General features: G+C 38.0%; 3 protein-coding genes across 3 annotated transcripts; 2 read left to right on the top strand and 1 right to left on the bottom strand.

The window, feature by feature from the left end:
• Window positions 1–6440: 6440 nt before the first annotated feature.
• crabp2b (cellular retinoic acid binding protein 2, b) lies at window positions 6441–11750 on the bottom strand. The gene is made up of 4 exons (XM_034705097.1): window positions 11514–11750; window positions 8027–8205; window positions 7575–7691; window positions 6441–6777 (listed from the first exon to the last, which is right to left on the bottom strand). The coding sequence occupies exons 1-4, from the start codon at window positions 11593–11595 to the stop codon at window positions 6727–6729; spliced, it is 429 nt and encodes a 142-aa protein (XP_034560988.1). The 5' UTR covers window positions 11596–11750; the 3' UTR covers window positions 6441–6726.
• Window positions 11751–13471: 1721 nt separating this feature from the next.
• mrps21 (mitochondrial ribosomal protein S21) lies at window positions 13472–15705 on the top strand. Its single transcript, XM_034704840.1, has 2 exons — window positions 13472–13603; window positions 15150–15705. The coding sequence occupies exons 1-2, from the start codon at window positions 13521–13523 to the stop codon at window positions 15328–15330; spliced, it is 264 nt and encodes an 87-aa protein (XP_034560731.1). The 5' UTR covers window positions 13472–13520; the 3' UTR covers window positions 15331–15705.
• Window positions 15706–18804: 3099 nt separating this feature from the next.
• LOC117827561 lies at window positions 18805–23824 on the top strand. The gene is made up of 6 exons (XM_034704152.1): window positions 18805–19104; window positions 20493–20840; window positions 20952–21027; window positions 21141–21219; window positions 21319–21466; window positions 21712–23824. Exons 2-6 carry the CDS (start codon window positions 20493–20495, stop codon window positions 22087–22089), a joined length of 1029 nt encoding a protein of 342 aa, XP_034560043.1. The 5' UTR covers window positions 18805–19104; the 3' UTR covers window positions 22090–23824.
• Window positions 23825–25226: the final 1402 nt, after the last annotated feature.

Below are 25226 nucleotides of genomic sequence, written 5' to 3'. Positions count from 1 at the left end.
GTTAGGTTAAAGGCACTATGAGGAGTTTTTAACTGGCTGAAAAACAGACTGAACCTGCTACTGATGCCTTTTTATGACCCCCAAAAGCAAACAAGACCATCTACAACAACACTGATACCTTCTCTTTTGTCATTTTAATGCCTGAAACTGCTCCGAGGGGGCAGGTGTCACAACAGATGATTGACATCTCGCTTTAGAAACACCCCTTTTTTTGCCTGTTTTCATTGCAAATAATCACATTGTGCGAATCATCTAAATGTTCAAAGACAACAGGATGAGGTTATTGTCTGAAGACACTTATTTTGCATGTACAGGACAAGAGATAAGAGGTATCACTTTGTCCACAAGGGGGTGCCAGAATCGATACAAGCTAAAAGTTCCTCACAGCAGCTTTAAAATCTATTTTATACTGTCTATGGTTAAAATGCAGGATGAAAAGTAAGTGGACAAGCAAGCTGCAGTTTCTAGAGTTGCCACTAGAGAACAGTTCCAAAAGCGTGTCATGTTGGTGTTTCATTCAGTTTTTGACACATCTTATTAAGAAATAGTCAAAACATCTTTTTCCTTATCATGTAAACAATATAGATGTTTCACAGCTTGAAGGATGGATCAGTGTAGTGTCAGTTTGTTTAGAAATACGCCCATATTTTCTTAGCAAACTGTCACACCTTAAAAAAAGAGAAACACACCCACCAAATCTTTAAAATATGCTGAATGAGCTCAATCTGATCACTATTTTAGATGAAATTACTAAAAAGCCTGACAAAAAAAACAGAGAAACAAGGCTTAAAAGTGCCTGTTGGAGCTCAGTCTTCATTCGGTATTAATGTGGTAGTTATAATAATAATAATAATAAGAAGAATCATAATACTATTACTATTACTATTACTATTACTATTACTATTATTATTATTATTATTATTATTATTATTATTATAACTTTATTTATATGGCACCTTTTTTTTTAAATGGTTTACAAAGTGATTGACAGACAGCAGGACATACATATTATAAGAACCCAACAGCAAAAAGAGCTTGAACAACAATTGCACTCAAACATCAAGAACACAAACACAAGAAGAACGTAAACAATGATTTACCCCATCATCACAAGAACCAAACACTAAAAGAAGGAGAACCCAGGCAACACAAGAACCCAACAAGGTAGGAGGAGGTAAAGACATAAAAAGAGATAAAAGCATTCTGTGCAGATAATAAAAGGCAAAATAAAATAAAATAAAAAACTCAAGATGAATAAAAGCAATACATGCAGTAAATGAGGTATTAGATGGATAATGCAATTTAAGTAAAATAAGATATGGGATAAAAATAAAATGATAATAATAGTCATGTTGGCTCAATTAGTTGAATTGGTTTTCATGCTGCTTTTCATGGGAGATTCTTTCTCCCCCTCGTCCAGTAGATGTCACTCTTGTTCTTTAAAGGGATCCTTTCCCCCCACTTCTTTGGTCTCAGCTAACTGTGATGTTCAGGAATGTGGGATTTTGGCCTCAGGTGTAGATCTCAGGTAGTACAAAAGAAAACATTTTCTTCAATAAAAACCATAGCATTGCATTTATCCACAGGCCTCCATATTCATCTTTAAACGGTATCACTTTTGCTCTAAAATGGCATTTTTTATCATGACCCTCATTGCTTTTTTCACAACAGTTATTGAGATTCCTTGAGTTCATTAAACGACTCTTGTTTTTGTTTTGTTTTTGTCATTGTTTGTTTGTTTCTTCTCATACATGACTTCTTGGTGATAGGTTTAGCATCATTAGCAAAGATTACACTCTCAGGGTTTCATGCCCTCTTACAATTCACCCAGGTCTCCTTTCAGTCTGTTCTCCTACAAATCACATGGGGTCACATGGGTGAGGGTAGTCATATGATTTCATTAAAAGGCATAGGTCGGAGTCACGCAGATATACATCACACATACATCCATGTTCATACTCATACTGTACATTTCCCCATAACTTCGTGAGCTGATCTTCATACAAAGTAAATGCCAATGCATGCATGAACGGCATGAATTGATGCACCAATTAATAGTAATTGTATGGGAATTGAGATAGGGCATTTGGAAAATATATTTTTTCAAATGTAACAGGATTATTCCAACGATTATTCCAAGTCGTACAGCTTCAGACACATTATACAGTATGTTTTGTTATTGGTGCCTCTGGCTCTTTATTAAAACTGTTTTACTCTGAGTAAAATTATGTCTTATAGTTGCAACATTTCAGCAATTGAAAATGCCAAATGTTTTCTGCATCATCTTAAACCGCTTTTCTTTTTTTTTTTTTACAGAACTCATCTTGAGATTTTTTTTCTGTAAAGTGATGGTTCTCATGGGTTCTTTAAAATAAAGCACTGTGTTTGACTGTGCAGTATGAAAGTGAACATTGAATGTCCACAACTGGAATGGATCTTAGGTCAAAATAAATCAAATAAGAGGAAAAACAGTCTGAAAATATTGATAAGATTAATCATTTTTGTCATGTCTCACTGCTGTTACAAATGCTAAATATTTGTTGTTACAGCTTCTCCATGAATGATGCACTTTTTCTGAGGGGTTTTGGACTTTTTGTGAGATTAAGAAAATAGGTTGTAGACAGTGGCAGAGCCAGGGGTAGACAGGGGTGGCCATAGCTACGGTGGCCCTGAAGGCCAAAACACAACACCATGTCACAAAACTCCTTTTGAGAAGAGAAAATTAATATCCCAACAGATTTGACTTGATTTGACTGTTTTATATAAATATGTTGTGTTGTTTATTGTTGTCTTCTTGTACGTTTTACCTTGTAAAGCACTTTGGCCTACGTTGTTTTTTTTTAAATCTGCTATATAAATAAAGTTGACTTGACTTTACTTGTCAAGACTGTAACATAACCACACCTGAAAGTCATGCCCCAATTTGGCCATTCCAAGCCCAAAAAATGTGGCTCCACCTCTGTCTGTAGACATCACACCAGGCTAGGACAAATTGTGACAGCTTATTTGGATATTTTTCATGTTTAAGAGAAAATAATAAATTAATTAGATTTTTTTATTTATAATCAGTTGATACTGAAAATGATCCTATGTTACAGCCAAGAAAAAAAAACTATCCACAATACAGGTCTAATTTATAGACAAGGACAATTTAAAGTTAAGTGTTACTACTTATTTGAGTTAAGCTAAGTTAAAGAATCATAATCACTAAAACGACTTTCCACTTTTTGTTTGTTTGTTTGGTTTCCATGTCACATCATTTCCCTCCCTTGCATGAACATGTGAGCTTTGTTTATTAATGGTCTTAAAATTCATCTTTATGGTTACATTGATGTTTGAATTTCACTTCATTGACAGTAAATGTTTCTTGCAGAGAACACCAACATTATCTTTTCATTTTCCATAGCCATAAGTGTCTGCTTTATATCAACACAAGAATCTGTACTGCTGCGGACTGTACAGACTGTTTATAAGTTAAATGCTTGTCTTGGTTAGCAGAGAGGGTGTGAAGTCAGTCCCACTGCCAGGCCACTTTGGCTGCACCTTTGCAACATGTCAGCACCTATCTTGGCGGTCTTTTAGTCTTTTAGCTTCACATCTCACAATAGGCTGAAATGAAGGCACATTGTCCTGCTTATGTGTGGTCAATGGACATGACCAGGTTTCCCCATTTGACATCCTTTGTGTACCTGAACCTACTCCCAGCCATTCATTCAGAAGCATGTATAAGTTGTTACCACTGCTCATCATTTCCTTCAATTTCCTTGTCATGATTTGCCTGCATGGTCTAGATTCACATATTGGACTCCGGTACCTGCAGGCCCTAAGACCTCAGCATTCCTCAATCAATCGAGCAATGCAGCTCTCCATGACGTCACTGCCTGAGGAATGAACTGGCATAAATGTGTGTGTACATACAAGTGATCCAGCTAAAAAGCTGGGTGCGGCTGGTTTGGACTTGCTCCTAGGAGGCTAACTGCCATCAGTCAAAGGGGTCATTTAGGCCTAAACCAGACCTCATGGGTAATTGGATGAGTATGTGCAATGCCAATTTAGTTAGTGAGCAAATAGCAAAGAGTTCTCCCTCTCCTACAGAGTGCAATTAAAGTACTGTGGTTGTCATGAGTGCTTACGCAATAACACTAGCTTCACTGGGGCCATTGAAAACATACTTTGTGCCTGGCAGACATAGACGCACCAATATAATGAGCAAAGTTGTGTAAGCCACTTGGCTCCACATGATCTTTTCATTCTCCTTTTCTTGTCCACTGTTTGAAGATCAGCAGTGGAAAAATGCATTAACCTAAATACTGTACTTAACCCTGCTGACTGTCCAACATAGAAAACACATTACTGAAATAAGTCACAAGCACATCAGTCATGAATTCATTTTTAACGCATTCCAATCATGCAATATTTCGACAAGTACCACAAAAAAAACATATATTCAACTTTTTTTTCCAGTTTTTGTTTGCTTTACTTCTTTGATGCGTCACATCTCATTCACTGACCAGTCAGATTTATTTGGTTATCTTTGGACCAAATAAGATTCATCTGAAGTCCATAATACAAGCAACAGCATAGCCAAACACAACTGTAAAGTACCGTCTCTGTACCTTTACTTTTGCTTAAAAAAAAATAATACCCTGTACCTTTATATAAAGTTTTCATGAAACAGCTAGCATAATTACCTTGGTTTGCAAATATTTATTCATTTCCTTTAAGCTAAGTAGATTGCCTGATTAGATTTTGCAGTAGCTAATTAGCAGTAATAAGTAGCTTATTGTTAGAAAAGTCAGCTAGCTGGTGATTAATCCTATGGATTAAATAAGCTTGATGGTGGTTGGTGTGTTCCTTAAAATTTAGCTAGCTAACTCACAAGCTTTACTATCTACCTAATTTTTACATTTTTTATGTGTTTAGCAATCCAGATTCAAATAAAAGGCTAGCTTGCATGTAAGGGAGAATGTATGGTTACCAGGTGGTTATGGGAAATAGAAGCCCAACAGGATGAGATGAGTATCTGTGACGTCACCTATCTGTTTCTGAAGCGCTGTTTTGAAGCCGGTCGTTGGCGGGAGCCATATTGGAAATGATAAACTAAACCTAATATCTGTCGCGCTAGTTTGAGGTAAAGAGGCAGGCTTTGAGCCTCCACGCTAACAGCTACAGTGTTCCTGCCTGTCAGTCAAGACAGCTGTGCCTCTTATTATGCAAAACTTGTAATCTTAATATCTTCTAAACTGGTGAGTTATGAAAAAAACTGATCCAGAATCAAGCATTTTACACAGCAGGAAGATCAGTATAATGTCAGGTAATAAACCTAGCTAATAGACAGAATTAAAGTGTACACGGCTCTTAATTCAGTAAACCTAATGTGGAAATTTCTACTTCCCATTGTTGTGCCAAGATATTAATGCAAAAGCACCAGTCAACACAAGACGTGTAGAAAAACATATACACATTGATCGTGATTTCACAGGAACTTTAAAATGCTGCGTTCAGAACTTGTTGCAGCTTCGATAAAGTAAGTGGAACTTGAGTCGCTCCTTTGCCATTGATTTAGAAGAACACACATTTACACACAGTGCTTATTGAGAACATTCATCCTTGAGGAGGCCCAGTCCTCCCTCTGCTTGCTCAGCACAGTATGTTTAAACCGGGATGCACTTCACAAAGGCGTTTGTCTGCAAACTGTCTGAAAAACCTGGAAAAACTATCACTGCCTGTGAACCGTAAGAGCACTCTCCACAGGAAGTGAAGAGAGACCCTGAGGTCCATTTTTCACAGCCAAGTGAAGCCTGATCTGGGAGGTTCAGTGTAGAGTAGAATAAAACTACAGAGACCTATATGTTCTTTTTTATGTAATGATGCTTTCCATCTTTTCATAGTTCATGTTAGTACATTGTCTTTGAACCCACTACGGTTAAAACTGGGATTCAAGAGGCAGCAGCTGAAAATGTCCTTGCACAGTGTAAGCAGAGGGAGCCACTAAACACTTTGTACCTGGGTGCAAAGCCAAAGCAAAGGGTTGGGGGAAGTTCTTATTGAGCTCATTCTGAAAGTAGGTACATCTGGATAGGGGAGCATATAAAGTGTAACCTCTCCCGACGCTATGAAATCATTTTCTCATGACCACCCTCTTTCATTTTTCCTTTCCACTCCCTGTTTCCCCCTCGTCTCTGCCAAACGTCTGTCAAAGCAAGGTTCAAAAAATATGAATTGTCTTCTGGGGTTTTGGAACTAATTGACATCATATTGTAAAAGACAAAAAGCACACAGAGGACAAAGTATGGACAGCAAAGGAGGAAAGGGCGTGGAAGAATCTGGAGAATATGAGCGGTGGACAATGATGTAAAGTGATACGCTGAAGGTTGACATGGGAAAGGGAGGAGGCAGCTTAAGGAAAGATTGTTTGAAAGGAAACATCAAACAGTAAATTCATACAAAACTGTTTATTGACATCTTGAAAAAGAGTTTAGGTAATGCAAAAAAGGAATGTGGGACATTTCTGTGTGAAATGTACAGAGCATGATCAGCTTTAGGGTTATAGAAGCAACTACTGGTCCGACAACATACATTCATGTAAACTGAAGCCTTCTCCACAGTGAACTGTGTGAGCTACATCTGACCAAAATCTGACAGAAGAAAACAAGGGCGAGATAATGTAAACCATTCATGAGGCACAAAAAAGGAGGATTGTGTGACAGACTTGAGGAAATTTCCTCATTCCCTCCGATAAACTCTGGTGCAGACGACATCCTCAGCAGTCATTGTCTGGAAGAAAACAGCAACAAGGGAGAGAGTTTTAACATTTGAGAACGCCTTCTAAAGGCATTTTATAAAAAGGTATCAATGTATAAGGAGAACTGTATACAGCATCATATGCAGGAACTATGCTCCATCCTACCAAAGCTTTGCGGCATACATCACTGAAAAAGTTCCACTGTGTGACTCGTTTCACACGTGCAATGAAAATTTCCAGAAAATTTCAGGGCAGCCTGCCTCTGAAATTTTCCAAGGCTGCCTATTCACACAACTCCCTCACATGTCAGATGGGAGAGAGGGGAGTCACAAGGCAGAATATAACACAAAAAGGACTCTGCGGAAACCACAGTGTGTTATTAAAAACAAATCCAAGATGGCGGTTGAAGCTGAAGTCTAAGATAAGATTATACTTTATTGGTCCTTGGGGGGAAATTCGGTTGTTGCACGAACACAGACATAGTAGCAAGTATGAGTGTAGAAAAAGAGGTGCTAAAGAAATGCTAACAAAAATTCTACAGTAAGATGGTGGCCTTAAAAAATATGCAGTTGTCACCTAGACTATTTCACCTTGCCTATATTCAGTTTATCCCACAGCCCTTGTTTGATTAAATATATCCCTACAAAGCTTCTAAACAACACTTTTAAAAGGCTTTTGTTTTGTTTTTTTACATAATATAATGTTTGTCCAGCTGAAACCATTTTACTAGTTTGTTGCTTCCTGTTTCCTGTTGTGTTAAGTGTTTGTCTTCAATGTTAAATGTGTTACTGTCTCTCTGTAAAGTCGGTGCTGTTGACAAAATGATTACCAGTATCAGTTCTCCATCGTTGGTCACCTCCCGGGTCCATGATGTCTTGGGTCCATCGCCTTTCTGTACTGTCTGTTCACAGCTGATCTTGCTGTCTGTTTCCCACTTAGGAACACTCTGCAGGGATTATATAAGCAGATAATTAATAACTGACCTCACTGAAGTGCTTTGGACACAGTTATGTTTAGTTTTCAATGTAACTGGAGCTCTTTGTACTGATGCCTTTATGTCAGAGTATTTTTTGGACCTGTCAGAGCTTATGTCCTTCATCTTTCACTCAGCATGAATAAATGAAGAACAGATCCATGTATTACCATCAGAATCAACTCTCTGGGTTTTCCTGGAATTATTGCCATATGTTTCTGCAGAGCTCTGACTAGTTATGCTGTCCTTGGTCAAGTGCTGGTATGCATGTATTATAATTTTACAGGAATGTAATATGAAAAGTGTACCGTGCAGGGGCGTCCATCCACCGTGGTTTCGTTGAAGGACTGACCCACAGTGAATGAGACGAGGGTGGTGCGGACACTGGTGGACGTCCTGATGGACAGACTCTCGCCCTGCTGGGTGATTTCCACTGCTGGGCTGGAGGCTGCTGCAACAGCAATCTTCCTCAGGAATACATTCACTCCTGTTAATGCACAAAAATGTATACGGTTTATTTAATGTGATAATTAATATAAAGCAGTATTATTATGCAAACTTGTGGTCATCGGTCAAAAGGTCCCTTGCATCACGTTACAGATTTGCAGTTACATTAGGTAGTGCAGCAGCAGAGGCAATGAATGCTTGGAATATTTTCCTTTCCGGACATTCAATTAGACCAAGTCATCTGATACTGTAGAGTCAACAGATGTTCAGTAACAAGAAAGTCACCCCTTCCTAAATGTACATATATTAATATTATTTTCAGCTTGAGATTCTTACTACAAAGGTTATGACTGTAATGCAGACAGCCAAAGGAAGATGAAATGTTTTCATAAGTCTGTGCTTGTGTTTGCACAACATAACTATATTTTTTAATTAACAAATAGTGTTGCTTCATGTCTATGCATGCTGATATCTTTTTTTTTTTGCATTGAAGGAACACCAAGGAAAGTGATAACAAGAATTCACTGTCTGATTTCTTCAGAAAATGAGTGCCAGCAATGATAGACATGGGTGATTTGTACATCATGGGTTACAACATACAAAACCACTGCTATGGTATTTGAAACCACTGATTCCTGTGGTCTTCAAAACACATTCTGTAACTAACCCCTGGTGGTGTTTTGTTGTTGTGTGTCCCTTTTTTGATTGTTTTGAGCCTCTTAAAGGTTTTCTTTGCAATCCCTGGTCATCATGTGTCTCTCTTTTAAGTCTTTATAGTCATTTCGTGTGTCTTTGTAGTTCTTTGAAGTGTTGGCTATATCTCGGTGGTTATTTTGTGAATCCTTGTGGTTCTTCTGCAGTTGTTTAGCATCGCTTTGAATCTCTGTGGTTGGTTTTGTATAATTTTGTGTCCCTTTGCTGTAATTTAACTGACTTCGAAAAAACATACCCTTAACACACAAGCAATATGACCGCAGTCAACAGAGCTTATGCTAGATTCTGCTCCCCTGTAGTTCCCAGTGGTGTAGAGAGTTACCAGACTACATTCAATCCACAGACTCCCATCCTATATCTGAGAAAGTTACAGACCAAGCTCTTCTGTGAAAACCACATCACTTATTGATACTGATGCGATTGAAGATGGTCGAGCCTTCAGCTATCAGGCACCTCTCCTTTGGAATCATCTATCAGTTAGGGTCGGGAGGCAGACACCCTCTCTACTTTGAAGAGTAGGCTTCAAACTTTCCTTTTGATAAAGCAGTTAGAGCTGGCTCAGGTTTGGACCAGCTCTTAGTTATGCAACTATAGTCTTCGATTGTCAGGGGAACTGACACACTGGGATCCTGTCTTTCCCTCTCTCCCCTCTATCTGCCTGTCACTTACTTTAACTCTCCCTGTCCCATTAAAGTCACTAACCATAGACCTAGACGGCCTGCTGCTGCCAGACTCCAGCTGCTACAACTACTAATCAGTCTCACCACTATCATCTCTCTCTCTTCATCTCCCTCTAACCCTCTTTCCACCCCCAACAAGGTCTCAGAAGATGCCTATCTAACATCAGTCTGGCTCTGCTTGAGGTTTCTGCCTGTTAAAGGAAGTTCGTCCTTGCTGCTGTAACTTGCTGAATGCTGCGAAGTGCTCTGCTCATGGTGGATTAAGATGAGATTAGACCGAGTCCTGTCTGTAAGATGGGACTGGATCTGATCCTGTCTTAATGTTGGGTCTTTGTTAATAATAGAACATAGAGTACGGTCTAGACCTTCTTTGTTTGTTAAGTATCTTGGAATAAAGTTTGCTTTGATTTGGCACTATATAAATAAAGATTGATAGATTTGTGTATTGCCTCTAGTGCAGCATATCAGCATTTGTGTCCAATCTGACTTGAAGGACTTAGTGACACTTACTAGTATATTTCCCTCCCTTCTACATCCCTGCTTTTGTTGCACTTACTCTCAGATCACTTTGGACAAAAGCATCTGCTAAATGAAACTGTAACAGGTTTTATAACAGAAAACCTGTTAACGATGTGTAAACTACAACTAAATTTAAAGAATTAATAGCTTACATCAACTTCTGTTTGCCAGGTGGTTGGAGATATGGCCTTTGATAGTTGTATAACAAATGTAAACTACCCATTGACCTTTTAGTTTTTTGCTCTTAATACATGAACGCTTGACAAGCTCAATAAGATCAAGACCACCCTCAAATAGGATTTAGCTCAGACCATATTTGCTCATGGAGGCTTACTAGCAGATCAACATATAAGCGCACACACACACACACACACACACACACACACACACACACACACACACACACACACACACACACACACACACACACACACACACATTCACACACACACAGAGCCACAGACTGGGTCGAGGAGGCCCAGGGAAGTGAAGGAAAGTCAGGCTCAGAGCCGGCTGTCTGCTGGGGCCCATGTCAAGGCTTAGTTCCGTTTACACTGGCTCTAATTACAACCGCATGAGGAGGACCTTGCTTCAGATGAGTCTAATCTAACATTCCTCCACAGGCTATTTGTCTTCAGATTTTTTATGGATGCCACTGGCTGCCCCTCACCTGACCTCCCTCTTTTCTTGCTCCCTCTCTTATACAACCCCTTCAAGTTTAACAAGACCTTTTCCCCAGGAACACAGACAAACACGGCTGGAGCAGAGCAATTAAACCACAGAGATCCACTTCACATCGCTTTGGTTCAGCAGTTGACCTCTGTGCCAAGTGGATTTCCGGATGATAATGCACTTGACGACATGATAGGTTTTTGCAGCTGATGCTTCCCTTTTCCTAACTTTTGGGGGGTTTGCATTTCACTAATGCTAATTAATATTGAGCCTCTAAACTAGACTGTGTTACATTAACACACATTGGAGTTTTATTGTCTGTATACACTGCACACTGTTTCCATGCTTGATACAGTAATGTCAATTATCATCATGCATATTTCTGCACAACTTTACAGCTCCTTCACTTCATCCATTGTTCTTGTTTTGGATGGTGTTAGACTCTTTCTTTTGTGTTTGCATTCTTTATTGTTACAGTTAAGTCTGTGAGTAGTAATACGGCCATGCATTTGCTTGCAGCTTTTTTAATTCTTCATCCATGTTAATTGTTTTGCACCAAAAACACAAAGACAAAGTCCTTCAGTGTGATAACCGTGTTGCCTCTAATACACATAATACATTCTGACATCAATTGTCTGTAAAGTTGCAATCAAGCACAAGGATTTTAGTATTAAAAACCAAAAGCTTTCTTTTCTTTTTTTTTTTTACATTTTCAGCCACCAGAAAAAAGAAATACTTTTTTATCTTTGCATGCATTACTCACCTAGGGCTTTCAAAAGTTCCTCAAAGTTGTCCGAAGACTTCATCGTCCACTTTCCTGAGAAATCTGTGATTGTCTTCTCCATTTTAATGCTTGCAGAGATGATTACTTTGCACAATAAAGGTCTTTAATGACTGCAAACTCTCCGGGTCGTGTCTGAGTATCTGATCCTCTAAGTTAACCAGGTTGGGAACCCGTCTCCTCTGCCAGCATCAGTGCCTCCGCTGATTGGCTGACAGCTCGCCTGGACCTGATGAGAGTCCAACCAATCCAGAGGCCGGTATCAGGGAGGGACTTTCCCTCTGGTTCTGACTGAAGCCTCCACTTCTGTCAGCATAGTGAAAGATTTAGATACGAGCTGGAAAATGCGCTTCCAGTAAGAGCTTTGATGTTGCTCGGATACTTAGGAAAAGTGTTAATTGATTTCTTTTTTGGTTGGTGTCATATTAGACCCGAATATTTGACAAGAAGTCCAAAAGACGTGATGAGACAGCAAGAAAAACAAGGAATGAATTGAACAGTTTATTCCTAAAAAAAAAAACCTGAGGCCAAGTTTGAAGTTTTCCAAGTTGTGGAATGAGAGATCAGATATCATATAACACCATGTTAGCCAGCATGTATAAAAGTAATAGTAACTTTAAAAAGTAATTAAAGTTAAGAAACTTAAAATAAGAATATATTTTTTAAATTCCCTCAAGAGCTTTTCAAAGAAGTTAAACTTATTGTCAAAGACTCTGTGCAAAATAAACTTCTTTAGGGTGTAGTCTTCCTTTCTCTTACTCTCTCTTACACAGAGAGCTCACACAGCCAAGATTATTTCATCAGGTCTGGATCAGAAGAGAAGCCTCTGGAAACATGATGCAGTGCATTCACCCAACAAAAGGAGTCATGATGTTATCTGCGGTTGTCTCAGCATTCCTCCCTGTGGCACCATGTGTCTACTGTACAGTATAGGATTACAGCAGCATGGTAATAAACCTCATTGGGTATTTATTTTTTTATTTATTTAAGAAAGCTGATAAAAGAAAAAGCACCTTTAGATGTAAATTAGACATACCACCCAGTCCTGTACTCACCGCTGACTGACCTCGGACAGAGGCACGCAGGGGACAGCTGCAGCTCAGTGATGAGAAGAAAGAGAGGAGAATGGACCTGATGAAAACACAACACTGGACACCACTGTCTCAGTTGTTATGTCAACCAATGTGGTTTCATACATCTGTGAATGTCCTGATGGTTATTTTCCTTTAGTCTCCCTCAAAACTATTAAACTTGCTGCTTGTTTTCCCTTTGCTGCAGAGCCTTGGAAATGTTCTTTATCATAACTTTTATTAACTTTACACACCTTTAAGCTACATTTAAAGGTACACAATAATATCAGCACATATAACAGACTCTGGAACTCCCTCCCCCACACATAAGACAGTCAGACTCCATAACATCATTCAAATCTTAACTCAAAACTCACCTGTTCAAACTGGCATATTCACTCTAACTGGACTCTGTGCACTTCACTAGTTTTTCTTTCTTTCTTTCTTTCTTTCTTTCTTTCTTTCTTTCTTTCTTTCTTTCTTTAACCAGGTAAAAGACTCATTGAGATGTAAAACCTCTTTTTCAAGAGTGACCTGGCCAAGACGGCAGCACAAAACAGCTTACAACACACAACAAGCACACAAAACAACACATTTTATTTATTTATTATTTCTTGTTTGTTTTAATGATGTCTTAATGATGAATGGTTTTATTATCTGTAAGGTGACCTTGGATGACTTGAAAGGTACCCCCAAATAAAATGTATTATTATTATTGTTATTGTTATTGTTATTATTAAACCTTTATAAATCTTCCCAATAACTAACAATCTAAGAAACAACAGAAGATATTCACTAAAAAGATTAGGAAAGGCATTGAAGCGCCACCTAGCGTTAACTTTACCGACCTATTTCCTGGGAACCTTTTACAATTCATTGTTTCTAGTCGGGCAGTCATTGAGCAAGGACCGGTCGCATCATGTCGAGACACCTTCGCTTCATCGCTCGGACAGTGATGGTCCAGGACGGCAATGTTGATGCGGCATATAAGACTCTGAACAAGTAAAGTCATTTATTTATCATAAAACACAAGATACATTTTCTCGAGAATGATAAGCTAACTTCGGCTATGTTGACGTTAGCTTTCTGCTCAATGTCACAGTGCTGCGGCTGCGCAGAAGTGCCACCACTCATGATGAGTATGTAACGTAGAATTATGGTTTATTTGGATGCCTCCAAAGTTAAATCAGTGACATGTGGCGTGAAAAGATGTTGTATAGTTGGTTGTCCGGTACTATTCAGATCTTCAATAATGATTTTTTTTCTATACTCATTTGTATGAACCGTTGTTTCCTCATCCACACTTCTTCCAAACAGCCTTTGTATTATTTCGTCTGTGTATTTTGAGGCATTTTGACTACTAACACAATTTATTTTGTTTTATTATATTAGTTAACTCTTCTATTAAAACTCACCAGGAATTCTGGCCCCCCTGAAAAGATATCTCAGTGGGCCCCATCACCACAGCCAACCCTACAAAATATAACATTGCTGCTATAATACTGGTTTATTTTGCATCAATATATATATACATATATATAAATATATATATATAGTTGTTTTTTTTTACATTTTCTCCAAATGTAACTGCACAATATTGACCTTCAGACTGTCCACCTCTGTAAACAAGATTATTTGAAGCCAAGTGACTTGTTGAATAACAAAAAGGGGTTATTATTTGGTGTAATCTAACCTCACAAAGTCAAATAAAACTTTGAAAACCTACAGTTTACTTTTAATTAGTTTCAGCCACACTTGATGCTATGAAAATATGACAATCCCCCACTTTAGGCATGAGACTTGCGTCTCACAGAGCCCATCAATCTAGTCGACAGCAAGAGACTCCCCTTTTTTCCAGAAAGGAATTCTGAATGTTTGTTTATTTATTCAGACAATTTTAGCTATCTTATTGCAGTTATAATAAAACAAAAGAAAAGTGTCGTAGAAAACACATTTTATTTCAGCCCATTAAGGGCCTCCCTCTCCACTTGGGCCCTACGTAGTCCGTTCCACTTTTCCTCCCACTACGATGCCCCTGCAACTCACTCAATGATTTTGAGTTGTAAAATTATTGTTAGTTTGTTATTGTAACACCTCCCTTCTGATAGTGTAACTTTGACTATTGATACACGTTCTATTTCCATTTGTTGGTATACTAGCCAATCCAATCTACTTTATTTATATAGCACATTTAAAAAAAACAATAAATTTACCAAAATGTTGCACAGTGAAGTAAAATAAGTTAAAACAGACAGAACTTAAAACTCTGTGAAAAAAATACTATAATAAAATAATAATGATTAACACCTAAAACACACAAGAAACTTTAAAGAATAATTAAAAACACATAAAACCTAAGATAGAAGGATATATTTTGCTAGAATTTGCAACATTTCACATCTTTTAATACAATTTAAATAGATACAATTTTAACTTATTAAGGATTCTGAAGTCCAGACTCTCAGCTCCTCCTTATTAACCTGTTAAACAGAGTTTCTTGGACTTTAAAAGTCTCAGTATTTCTAACGTTTCTGTCCTCTCACATCAGGGTTCTGACTCAGGATGGGATCATTGAAACAGTGAAGCGCAAACGCTACTTTGAAAAGCCCTGCCGGGAGCGACAGCGGAAGAGCTTTGAGAATTGCAGGCGGATCTACCACATGGAAATGGCCCGAAAAATATCTTTCATCGCCAAGACGAACAGAGAGGATCCCTGGCTCGGCAACTAGCCAGAATGGAGTGTGATGGAACAAGGCGATATTGGACTGGTTGAGACAGGGCCAGCAAAGTGGAAGAAGCAATCAAGACCAACACTCTACATGGACTTTGGGAAACCTTTGGAGAGAAGGCTCTCAAGTCACATCATTTTTCATCAGTAAAGGGAGAAAATATGTGTCACTTTTACGTCAATTTCGGACATTGTTTTTCATTTTCTTCATAACATTCTCCATGAGAAGAGCAGAGCTTTTAAGGAATAAACTTGTGTGATTGTTCCTGGTTGTAATATGTATGTTAATTATTACTTGTTGACATTTTGTGCTTGAATCCTTTTAGAAAATGATGCAAATGAAAAGGACAATAAATGTGAGACAATTTCTGAAATATTACATGTCGAAAATATATTAATTACAGGTGAACTTCGGTCCAAGCAACAAACACACAATGCAAACATTCCCATTTATAAAGACAGTGTGAAGTCCTACTTTGTCCATATATGAGCACAAGAAGTCATTAGAAATTACTTTTTCTTTTGAAGTAAATTCAGGGCATTGAAATCAGTGGATATTTATATTAATGGTGTTTAAGCTCAGCAGCAGCTCTGTGTTAATACATTCAGAGTCACTGCACCACAGTTTGGTATTATTGTCCACTGATGTGTCCCTTAAGTGAGACACCTCAGCCATGCACATCTGTCAGACATGTAGCTCCACCACAGGGAGTGTGAAAGTGTACTCTCACCCTCACTACTTTCACACAGTTAAAGTTGAACATTACACCTGGCTGACTTGTCTGTCAAGTCACCAGGTCATGTTGATGGTCTGCCCTGTGGCTTGTAAGTGAAGACAAATTTAATCTTTCTTTCTAGTAAATTTGGGGTTATTGGTATCAAAAATTCACAAAGCTATCCCAATAAAACCGGTTATTATGTTCTGTGAAGTATTCGGAGTAACAGGGATGTTTCAACTTTCAAAAATGTGTCCATGGTTTGAACACCGCTGCAGCAAAATGTATAATATATAATCTATAATATATATATATATATATATATATATATATATATATATATATATATAATATATGTATAATATGGACATCTTGACAGTTTAAAGAACTGAGCAGCTTATGGAATCAGACTAGGGGATCCTTCATACAGTCTGTTAATATTTGTATCATTAACAGACAGAAGCGGAGCACTTCTGTTTTTAAGTCTGTTGCACTGTCTATGCCACAGACTATGTGAGAGTCTGAGGGTTTGATTGATTAAAAACATTAGCTCTCTTCATTGGGCCACCATGGATGGATTGAAGGTGGTAGGGGGTGGATGGATAGTATATGGATAGATGGTTGTTGGATGGATGGGTAGGTAGGTAGGTAGGTAGGTAGGTAGGTAGGTACTTAGGTAGGTAGGTAGGTAGATAGATATGGTAGGTTGTCGATGGTAGGAGGATAGATGGATAGATAGATTGAAGGTAGAGGATGGATGGATAGATAGATAGATGGACGATAGAGGATGGATGGATGGACCCATGGCAGATGATGGATAGATAGATGAATGGATGGATTCATGGCAGATAATGAATGGAAGGATGGATAGATTAATTTATGGTAGATAGATGGATGGATGGTAGATGGATGGGTGGATGATAGGTTAGTAGATTGTCATTGGGCCCCCATCATATTAAAACTAATAGCTAATAATTATAACTAATACAATAAATAACACATGTGGCTGCTTTTCTTACTTCATTAATTACATGTTTTTTTTATCTTTAACAACAGCTAATCACATGACACCCAAAAAATGTGCTGAAGTTATTCACAGAATTTGCATCAGATTTTTTATTCAACACTTTATTTTGACCTCTCCAAAGGATAAAAGGATTACATATGCCATGTGATCATGACTGCAATAGAAAAAAACTCAAACGCTATAATTCTCTTACAGATAATATCTTCAACATTGTAACATATAGAGAACTTGCATAAAGCTTAGCCAAATTCCCATTTTGCAGTTTTACATGCAGATGAAGTGTCTGCATCACTACAAGTCTGTAGAGTAACCCGCCTACTGCTGTTTCAGTGTCATGGTTATATGCATAAAGCTATACTGGTATATTTCCCTATTATGTCCATGGGTTCTCTATTAGCTGACAATATTATTTGCTGAATGATAACATCCTTGTTCCATAAAAAATCACAACTAAATGACAGTATACAAACATCACAAGCATGTATCAGTTGTAAAGAGTAATTTGTTTTCCAATAATAGCACATTTCAACACTATACTGTTGTTTGAACTATAATTAGCCCAAAGTTTCACACCAGTCTCCAAAATTATTTGACCAGCTGGCTGAGACAAACTCTCCCTCACACTTAGACTAGTGGCTACATTTAATTTGTTTCATATCATGCAAACATTGATGCTTTGACAGCTAATTTGATCTGCAATACCTGTTCATTGTAACCCTAAAAACAAGTCTTTACTCTTCTTTTAACAACCCTCTTAGCTTATCAGTAGTTGACAAATCCTCCTGCAAATAGCAGCATTCTTTTTTTTACATGGGTCAATAGAAGTCATTCTTCAGCATAAAGCAAGCTCATTATGTAACTTTGGAACACTGCGTCTAAAGCTGTCTGTCTATCGTCCTATAGGACTACGCTGCCATGTTTCATAATCGTGTCTGTCATCAGTTTCAACGTGGTTTCAATTGAAAATGATCACACACACTGAAGTATTAAGTCTCCTTTGACTTAATTTGCTGCAGGTGTACACCAAACTGTAACTTTTTATTATTTTTTATTATTCACTGAAGTATTTAACAAAAGTTCCTTTATTTCTTGATTTTTTTTGGCATGGCTAATCACAGTTTGGCAGTGATGTTTGAATAAACGTGTTTAAAAATGGTTTGTCATGCATTGCCAGGTTGAACGACAATTTGATTTGTTGTTTAGTGTTAAATGGGTGATGTTTTATATGTTAAAAGGGTTTTATTTCTGTGTTTCAAACATGTTATTTGACCACAGTAATCCTTTCTGGTGCACGTATCTCATTTAATATATTATTATTAAATATAGGCTCACTGGAGTATGTATTATTTAATGTTTTGAAGGGAAATAGAGACTAAAATGAGGGTAAATTCAAACAAAGTTAAAAATAATAATAATAATACAGACACACTTTAAGTGCCGTCATTTTGTCCTGTAATGCTGATATGTCTTCAGAAGAACACTCTCTTACCAACAGGACAGATGTATCCTAATTTACATACACAAATTTTCAGCACATGCTAAGAGCCGCGTGCTGTTCCTCTCGTTCCCTCTCCCCACACACAGCCACACCATCTACACGTGCTGTTGTTGCATGTAAGGAGGGATCATCGGTTTTACCAGCCAATGGGTGTTGAGAGCGTCCCTGATTGGTCTAGACTCCCGGCCAATGAGAAACCACAGAGCCTCTCTCCAGCCAATCGCAGCTCTACAGTGTTTCAGCACGTGTAGAGTGTGTTGGGTACTCTTTGAACAGGTTGTACGTAAACGAAACACGAGCGAGGGACAGGAGAAGCACAGGGGGGCCTGACTGAGCGCAAACTGGATAACAGGCATAGCCACAGCGTTTTTACACATCTGTGGTCATAGAGGTAGACGTGAGCTTCATCGCAGGATATTCTGTGGACATCTAACTCTTTTATTTCATGTAGCGTTTGACGTGCCTTCTGAAGCTTCACTGTTTTTGTTTATTACACCGTCTTCGTAAAAATCTCATTCTTCCCCCAGCCGCAAGGTAAGACCTCCTTCATTACACTTGTATTATTATGCTTTAGATAAAGTTGTTACTTTTTTTTGTCAAAGTCAATGCAGTTGTATTATCATCCTGTGTTTAATGTAACTACTTGGAACAACTTGCAACATTGTACATTTTCAGACACGTTGAGTTTCAACGGTGTGACATAATATGATAAAAATATATCACGTGTGTTTCATGATTCATCAACATTAAGATAAACAAAGTCAAACCAAAACAGAGCATGAAGCTGTAACTATCTTTGTATGTGTGTATCTACTCTTATCACCATATTTTGCAACGTGCTGCTCCTTCAGTCAAAATAAATCCCAAAGCTTTTCATCATTAAATTGGCATCAATTGAGCCGACAACAGCTGATAGCTATAGTCTCACCTGACTAAGTAAAGATATTGTGAAGCATGGCTTTTTTTTTTTTTTAACCTAGGCCTTCATCCAGTCGGTGAAATAAACACATGTTAAGGAAGAAATATATTCTTGTTTACATAGAATGATTTGTATTATTTAATGCAAGTACATGTATTGATTCATTACTTGCACAGCACTTTAGTCTTAATGCCTGATCAGTCCCAACTAAAACAGCAGTTAAAGGATTTGTTATTTATGTTGAAGTCAGACGAGGTAACAATGGGTGTACACACATATATCCTCGGATGACCTAAGTGGTTTTCTCTGTCTGGACTGGAGCAGGCACAAACACACACACACACACACACACACACACACACACACACACACACACACACACACACACACACTCTTGCAGTACCTAAGTTGACGTACATATTCATAGAGGAAGGGCAGATCAGGTTTATGTTTGCGTTCTTCCTTTGTGATAGTGTATCAGCATTGATCGTGTGCTCAGTGCTTGTCTTGTTTATATTGTACGTGCTGGGACTTGGTGAAGACATTACTCACAGTTTTTGGCATCAAGTGCTCTCTTAATTTGGACTGCATGATACTGACAAAGAGACTGTGTTTTAGATCCCTCAGCTGTTTTTTTAGTCTGGTATACAGATGCCCTTTTCTGAAATGACGGTTGCCTGACATATTCATGTAATAATAACATTGTAAGACTACACAGGGAGCGATTAAATGTGTTGCACTGAGTGTATAAGAACAATATATTAGTTGTTTGCAAATTTGATTATTGTACCTGTATGAAAAATGAATGTATGCTTTTTTTACAATAAGTATTTCTGATGATCTTCCTCTTATTTATGTGATTTATCTCCAATCACATACATAGGAACTCCAACCATTGTTGTTTACTGTGATACTGTACAAACATGTAACCTTACCTGATAGATGTTACTCTTTGCCAAACACTGTACTCATTACATTTGGTTTGGACTTCCTGTCTCCACAGATGAATGTGCTCGGCAGTTCTTCCAAATGGCCATCATATGACTCGCTCCCCTCCACCCCGAGCTTTCTCCACAGTGAGAGCGAGCACACTGAGGATGAGGCTGACGTCCTCTCAGAGGGAGAGGGGGACAGTGTGAGAGCAAGAAAGACACTCTCAGGTGTTGAAGAAGTCACGCTTTGTGGAGCTTACCTTGGTTTCCCTGCTCATCCAGAACACTTGATGTCCAGGAGCAATCAATCTGAACTCTGCAGTGACAAAACCATACACCCCAGCACTGTGTCGTCTCTTGGAGTTGCCTCATTAGGCGTGTCTTCAGCGACACCAGGCGACCTGGCCTTTGCGCAGAAAGTGAGCATGCTCATACAGATTCTTAGGTGTTACATTTTTTCTTGGTATTTTTGCAATCCACATTGAAGGTCTCTCAAGTAGCTCAACCGGTCTTTCTTCTTACTCCCTCAGTGTGCAGATCTGCGTAGGTTTATATGTCCTTTGCTAGATCTTCTACATGGACTAAAGGCTGGTCGATTTGACAAAGGTATGTGGATGAACATTCAACTTTTTTAGCATCTAGTATATCTCATCCTGTATTCAATATGTTATTAGTGTCTATTCGCCTCTAAATTTGGTTGATATTTTTACATTTGGCAGGTTTATCCAGTTTCCAGCAGAGCGTTGCCATGGACAGATTGCAAAAGATTCTTGGAATACTGCAGAGGCCTGAGATGGGGTAAGATTATAACAAATAAAAAGCCTGTGATGGAAATGGGAATATCTTCAGTGTCATCAGTACCTGTCACTTTGATTAATGGTTGTTTTTTTCCTGCAGCGAGAAGCACCTCCAAAACCTGCTGCAGATAGAGATGATGCTCAAAATCTGGTTCCCTCAGGTGGCATTTCAGTCTACACACACGCAAACAACCACTCCAAGGCTCTCACCACGCTGGCGCAAAAATCAGCTCAACATCCCTGTTAAGGTGAGCTTCATGCGTAATGTTAGCTTTGTTACCATGTGATTGTGCTCTTGTAAGAGTGCATCATCAAACCATGAATCTCATAGCCTAGAGATGCAAAACTACAACTTTGTGCCGTAAAAAAGCTTGTTGTTTAAAAAAATTAATAAAAATTCAATTCTTTTATGAAGGTGATATAGTGTGTTTTTATTAGATGGTTAGAGGTGTTAAGACCTTGGTTTAATAATAATTTTTATTTTTGGTTCCAGAAGAGAAAACTGAGCTCACCAGACCCTGATTACTCTGACACCATCCTGACTCAGCATAAGCACAAAAGACATGGAATACAAGGGAGCTGCCTAGCTGTGAATCCACTCCACACCATTTCTACATATTTACCTGGATCAAATCAGAAGACTCCAGCAGCAGCAGAAGAAACATATGAACCAGCTGTGAGTGGACGTACAGCTTGTCACACATTCACAGACTTTGGCATCTTCAAAAGGAGGTTGTACTTAAGAAGCAAGAGAGAAACTGAGAATCTGGAAAGGCCGGAGATTTACCTTCACTCCCCTTGTGGCAGCCCAGCTGCACAGGACAGTTCAGTGTCCTCAAGCAACAGCGTTTCTTCATCTGTCTCATCTTAGCTGGCTCTAGCTGACCACGCTAACACACGGGAGTGCTACAGCATGCCAGCAAAGTTACTGCAGAGGGCACGCGCGGTTGCATAAGCCTAAAGCTCTGAACAGAGTCAGCCTGTGTTGGCTGCAGAGCATGAGGAAGCAGAAGAGGAGGAGGAGAAAACACTGAGACACTCGTTCACCGTGTAACTACCATGTGTTTTGTTTTCATCACACAGGAATTTTTGCACTAAAATAGAAATGATATATTGTTTTCTGTAAGGGTTTCCCTGTTGTTCACTTTGACTTTTACTACATTTGAAAATATTGAAAATACTTTACATGTAATGCATTACAGCCACTGTGCTCTGTTTTCTTTTTTAACAAAAAACCCCAAAAGTAACTGTAGGATCTTTACAGTGATGAAAACAATATTAACAAATAAAAGTTTATTTAAATTAGGAAAAATAGAGTATTTCTTCTGGACATTGAGAACATGATTTGCAGTTTAATTTATTATTAATATAGCTCTAATTTGGAAAGTTACAAAAAACGGTTCAATCAGGAACATAGATGATTAAAAATAGGATGTAGTATCATCAAGTGATCTAGCATATGATGTAGAAACAGACACATTGTGCCAAACAAAAGCATTTTATATAAAATTCTCACAAGCACCTTGTTGCACACTCACTACTTCTTTTGTTATTGCTTTGCACACATGTTTTTTTCTATGATAATAATAGGTGTAGTTAAATTTGTTGTGAAAAAGCACAAGTGATGGGCATACATACCTGTTGATCAAAAATGACCTACTCTATTATTATGGCTGTTCAGGAAATAAAGGATGCTTGGCTTTATGTCAATATGTCAACTATTGATAGTGAGTGAGCAAACATGTTTTTGGCAGCAGGTTTGAACGTGCAATGATTTACTTCATCACAGATTTATTAATGTGTATATATATAGATATATCATAGGCATGATATATTTGATCCTGTGTACCATGGAAAAGATTGAGTTGCACTTTGAATGACATGATGAGGAAATGTTACACATTTTCAACATGAAAGTTTTATTTATTAGAGATTGTTTTGAGGGATTCTATCAGCAGACGGGAGCAAAAACGATATCTTATAATAACCTGAATTGGAGGCAGACTTGTTCTGTACTTTATTTTGGTGTCTTGGACTTTGGAGGCATCAAATGTATACTTGGCTTGCTGCCAGGTCTACTGTTTTCACAAAGAGCCCATAATACAAAGGGTCATTACAAAGGTAGGAACGGCCCCTGTGTCTCATTTTCATCACTATCATGGTGTGTCACTCAAAGTGTTTCATTATTTATAATGTGAAAAGCAATATCATGGAGGTTAAGTAAAAAAGCTCTTTTCTTTCCTGAACACATTGATTCCTTTTAATATATTGAATCAGATATCATTCATGTTGAATGCTGTTTCATCTCTGGTTTGTCACCAGTCAGCCTTACTTCAAACAAAGGTAACCTTAGTATGCCTGAAATTACATCATCAATACAAAAAATGTATTATTTTTATTTTGTTTGGTGAAATTATCATCTCAACATATGTCATTTCAAACCAAATATCGGAACAATATTGTAGTTTAGTGTTGTTGTTGCATTAATATGCATCACCCTTTAGTACAGGTCTTGCTGTGCTGGGTTACCCAAACATTGAAAGTAGAGAAACCTTTTTGTACATCTGCAATTTTCCTTGTTATAAAGTTTCTTCTGTCAAACGTTATTTCTGTGTTTGTCTTACTGGAGTTGTCATCATTGGTGATTGGATGATAAATTGATAATAAATTATGTGGTTCAGATTTCTGATGAAATACACTGAAATTCAAAACACATCTGTAGTTAGTCACTTTATTTACACTTATTTTTTGCTGTCTCATTATTTTCAGTTAATATCTGGGTTATCCATCCACATGCCACCTTAAGAATTTAATTACCTGAACTTCATACTAGAAGCTGGAGCTCTTTTAGGTCAGTTGTTACAATAGAGAGCAGTTTGATAATGCACAAGTATAGTTTAATATGGAATCATTTTGATTCCAACTGTATTGCTTACTTATTGTAGTTAACTTTATTCATTGATTTTGATTCAATTAGGAGTAATTCTTCTAGTGATGACTGCTAGTTTGGCAGCTGTGGTTATTTATTTTCATATTAGAATTTCTCATAAATTAGGCTACTTTCTTATTGATATTTTTCCCTTTTCGTATTCAACTAGTAACATTTTTCTCAAATCATACGTAATAGACCATATATAAAAAATGATCACCTTTCCACAGACCATGCAAGATACCTTTTATACCATATGGAAAAAAAACATACGTTCCTTAACCTGGATTGAATTTGAAAGGAAGTAATATTGTACAGTGGATAGCAAAAGTCTACACACCCCTGTTGAAATGCCAGGTTTTGTGATGTAAAAAAATGAGACCAAGATAAATCATGTCAGAACTTTTTCTACCTTTAAGGTGACCTATAACATGAACAATTCAATAAAAAAAAATTCAAGTCTTTTAGGGGGAAGAATAGAAATAAAACACTACAATAATCTGGTTGCATAAGTGTGTACACCCTTTAACTAATCATTTTTTGAAGCACCTTTTGATTTGGTTACAGCACTCTGTTTTTTTTTGTAGGAGTCCATTAGCATGGCACATCTTGACATGATAATATCTGCCAACTCGTCTTTACAAAAAAGCTCCAAATCCATCAGATAGTGAGGGCATCTCCTGTGCACAGCCCTCTTCAGACCACCCCACAGATATTCAACTGGATTCAGGTCTGGGCTCTGGCTGGGCCATTCCAAAACTTTGATCTTCTTCTGGTGAAGCCATGCTGTTGTTGATTTGGATGTATGCTTTGGTTTGTTGTCGTGTTGAAAGGTGACATTCCTTTTCATCTTCATCTTCATCTTTCTAATGGAGGCCTGGAGGTTTTGTGCCAAAACTGACTGGTGTTTGTAAGTGTTCATACTAACCTCCACCTTGACTAAGGCCCTGGTTCCAGCTGAAGAAAAACAGCCCCAAAGCATGATGCTGCCCCCACAATGCTTCTCTGTAGGTATGGTGTTCTTTATGTGATGTGCAGTGTTGTTTTTATGACAAACACACCTTTTGGAGTTATGGCCA

This window comes from Notolabrus celidotus, chromosome 16, assembly GCF_009762535.1.
Source record: "Notolabrus celidotus isolate fNotCel1 chromosome 16, fNotCel1.pri, whole genome shotgun sequence".
Taxonomy (NCBI): domain Eukaryota; kingdom Metazoa; phylum Chordata; class Actinopteri; order Labriformes; family Labridae; genus Notolabrus; species Notolabrus celidotus.
Note: the sequence above shows the minus strand (reverse complement) of the source record. Positions and strands in the feature narration are given on the sequence as shown.

Coding starts and splice junctions, on each gene's coding strand:
- crabp2b (XM_034705097.1), bottom strand. CDS start 11,595: ATGGAGAAGACAATCACAGATTTCTCAGGAAAGTGGACGATGAAGTCT. Junction 8,206..11,513: donor GGAACTTTTGAAAGCCCTAG/GTGAGTAATGCA, acceptor GTGCATTAACAG/GAGTGAATGTATTCCTGAGG. Junction 6,778..7,574: donor ACGATGGAGAACTGATACTG/GTAATCATTTTG, acceptor GTTTTCTTCCAG/ACAATGACTGCTGAGGATGT.
- mrps21 (XM_034704840.1), top strand. CDS start 13,521: ATGTCGAGACACCTTCGCTTCATCGCTCGGACAGTGATGGTCCAGGAC. Junction 13,604..15,149: donor GCATATAAGACTCTGAACAA/GTAAAGTCATTT, acceptor CTCTCACATCAG/GGTTCTGACTCAGGATGGGA.
- LOC117827561 (XM_034704152.1), top strand. CDS start 20,493: ATGAATGTGCTCGGCAGTTCTTCCAAATGGCCATCATATGACTCGCTC. Junction 20,841..20,951: donor ACCTGGCCTTTGCGCAGAAA/GTGAGCATGCTC, acceptor TTACTCCCTCAG/TGTGCAGATCTGCGTAGGTT. Junction 21,028..21,140: donor GGCTGGTCGATTTGACAAAG/GTATGTGGATGA, acceptor TACATTTGGCAG/GTTTATCCAGTTTCCAGCAG.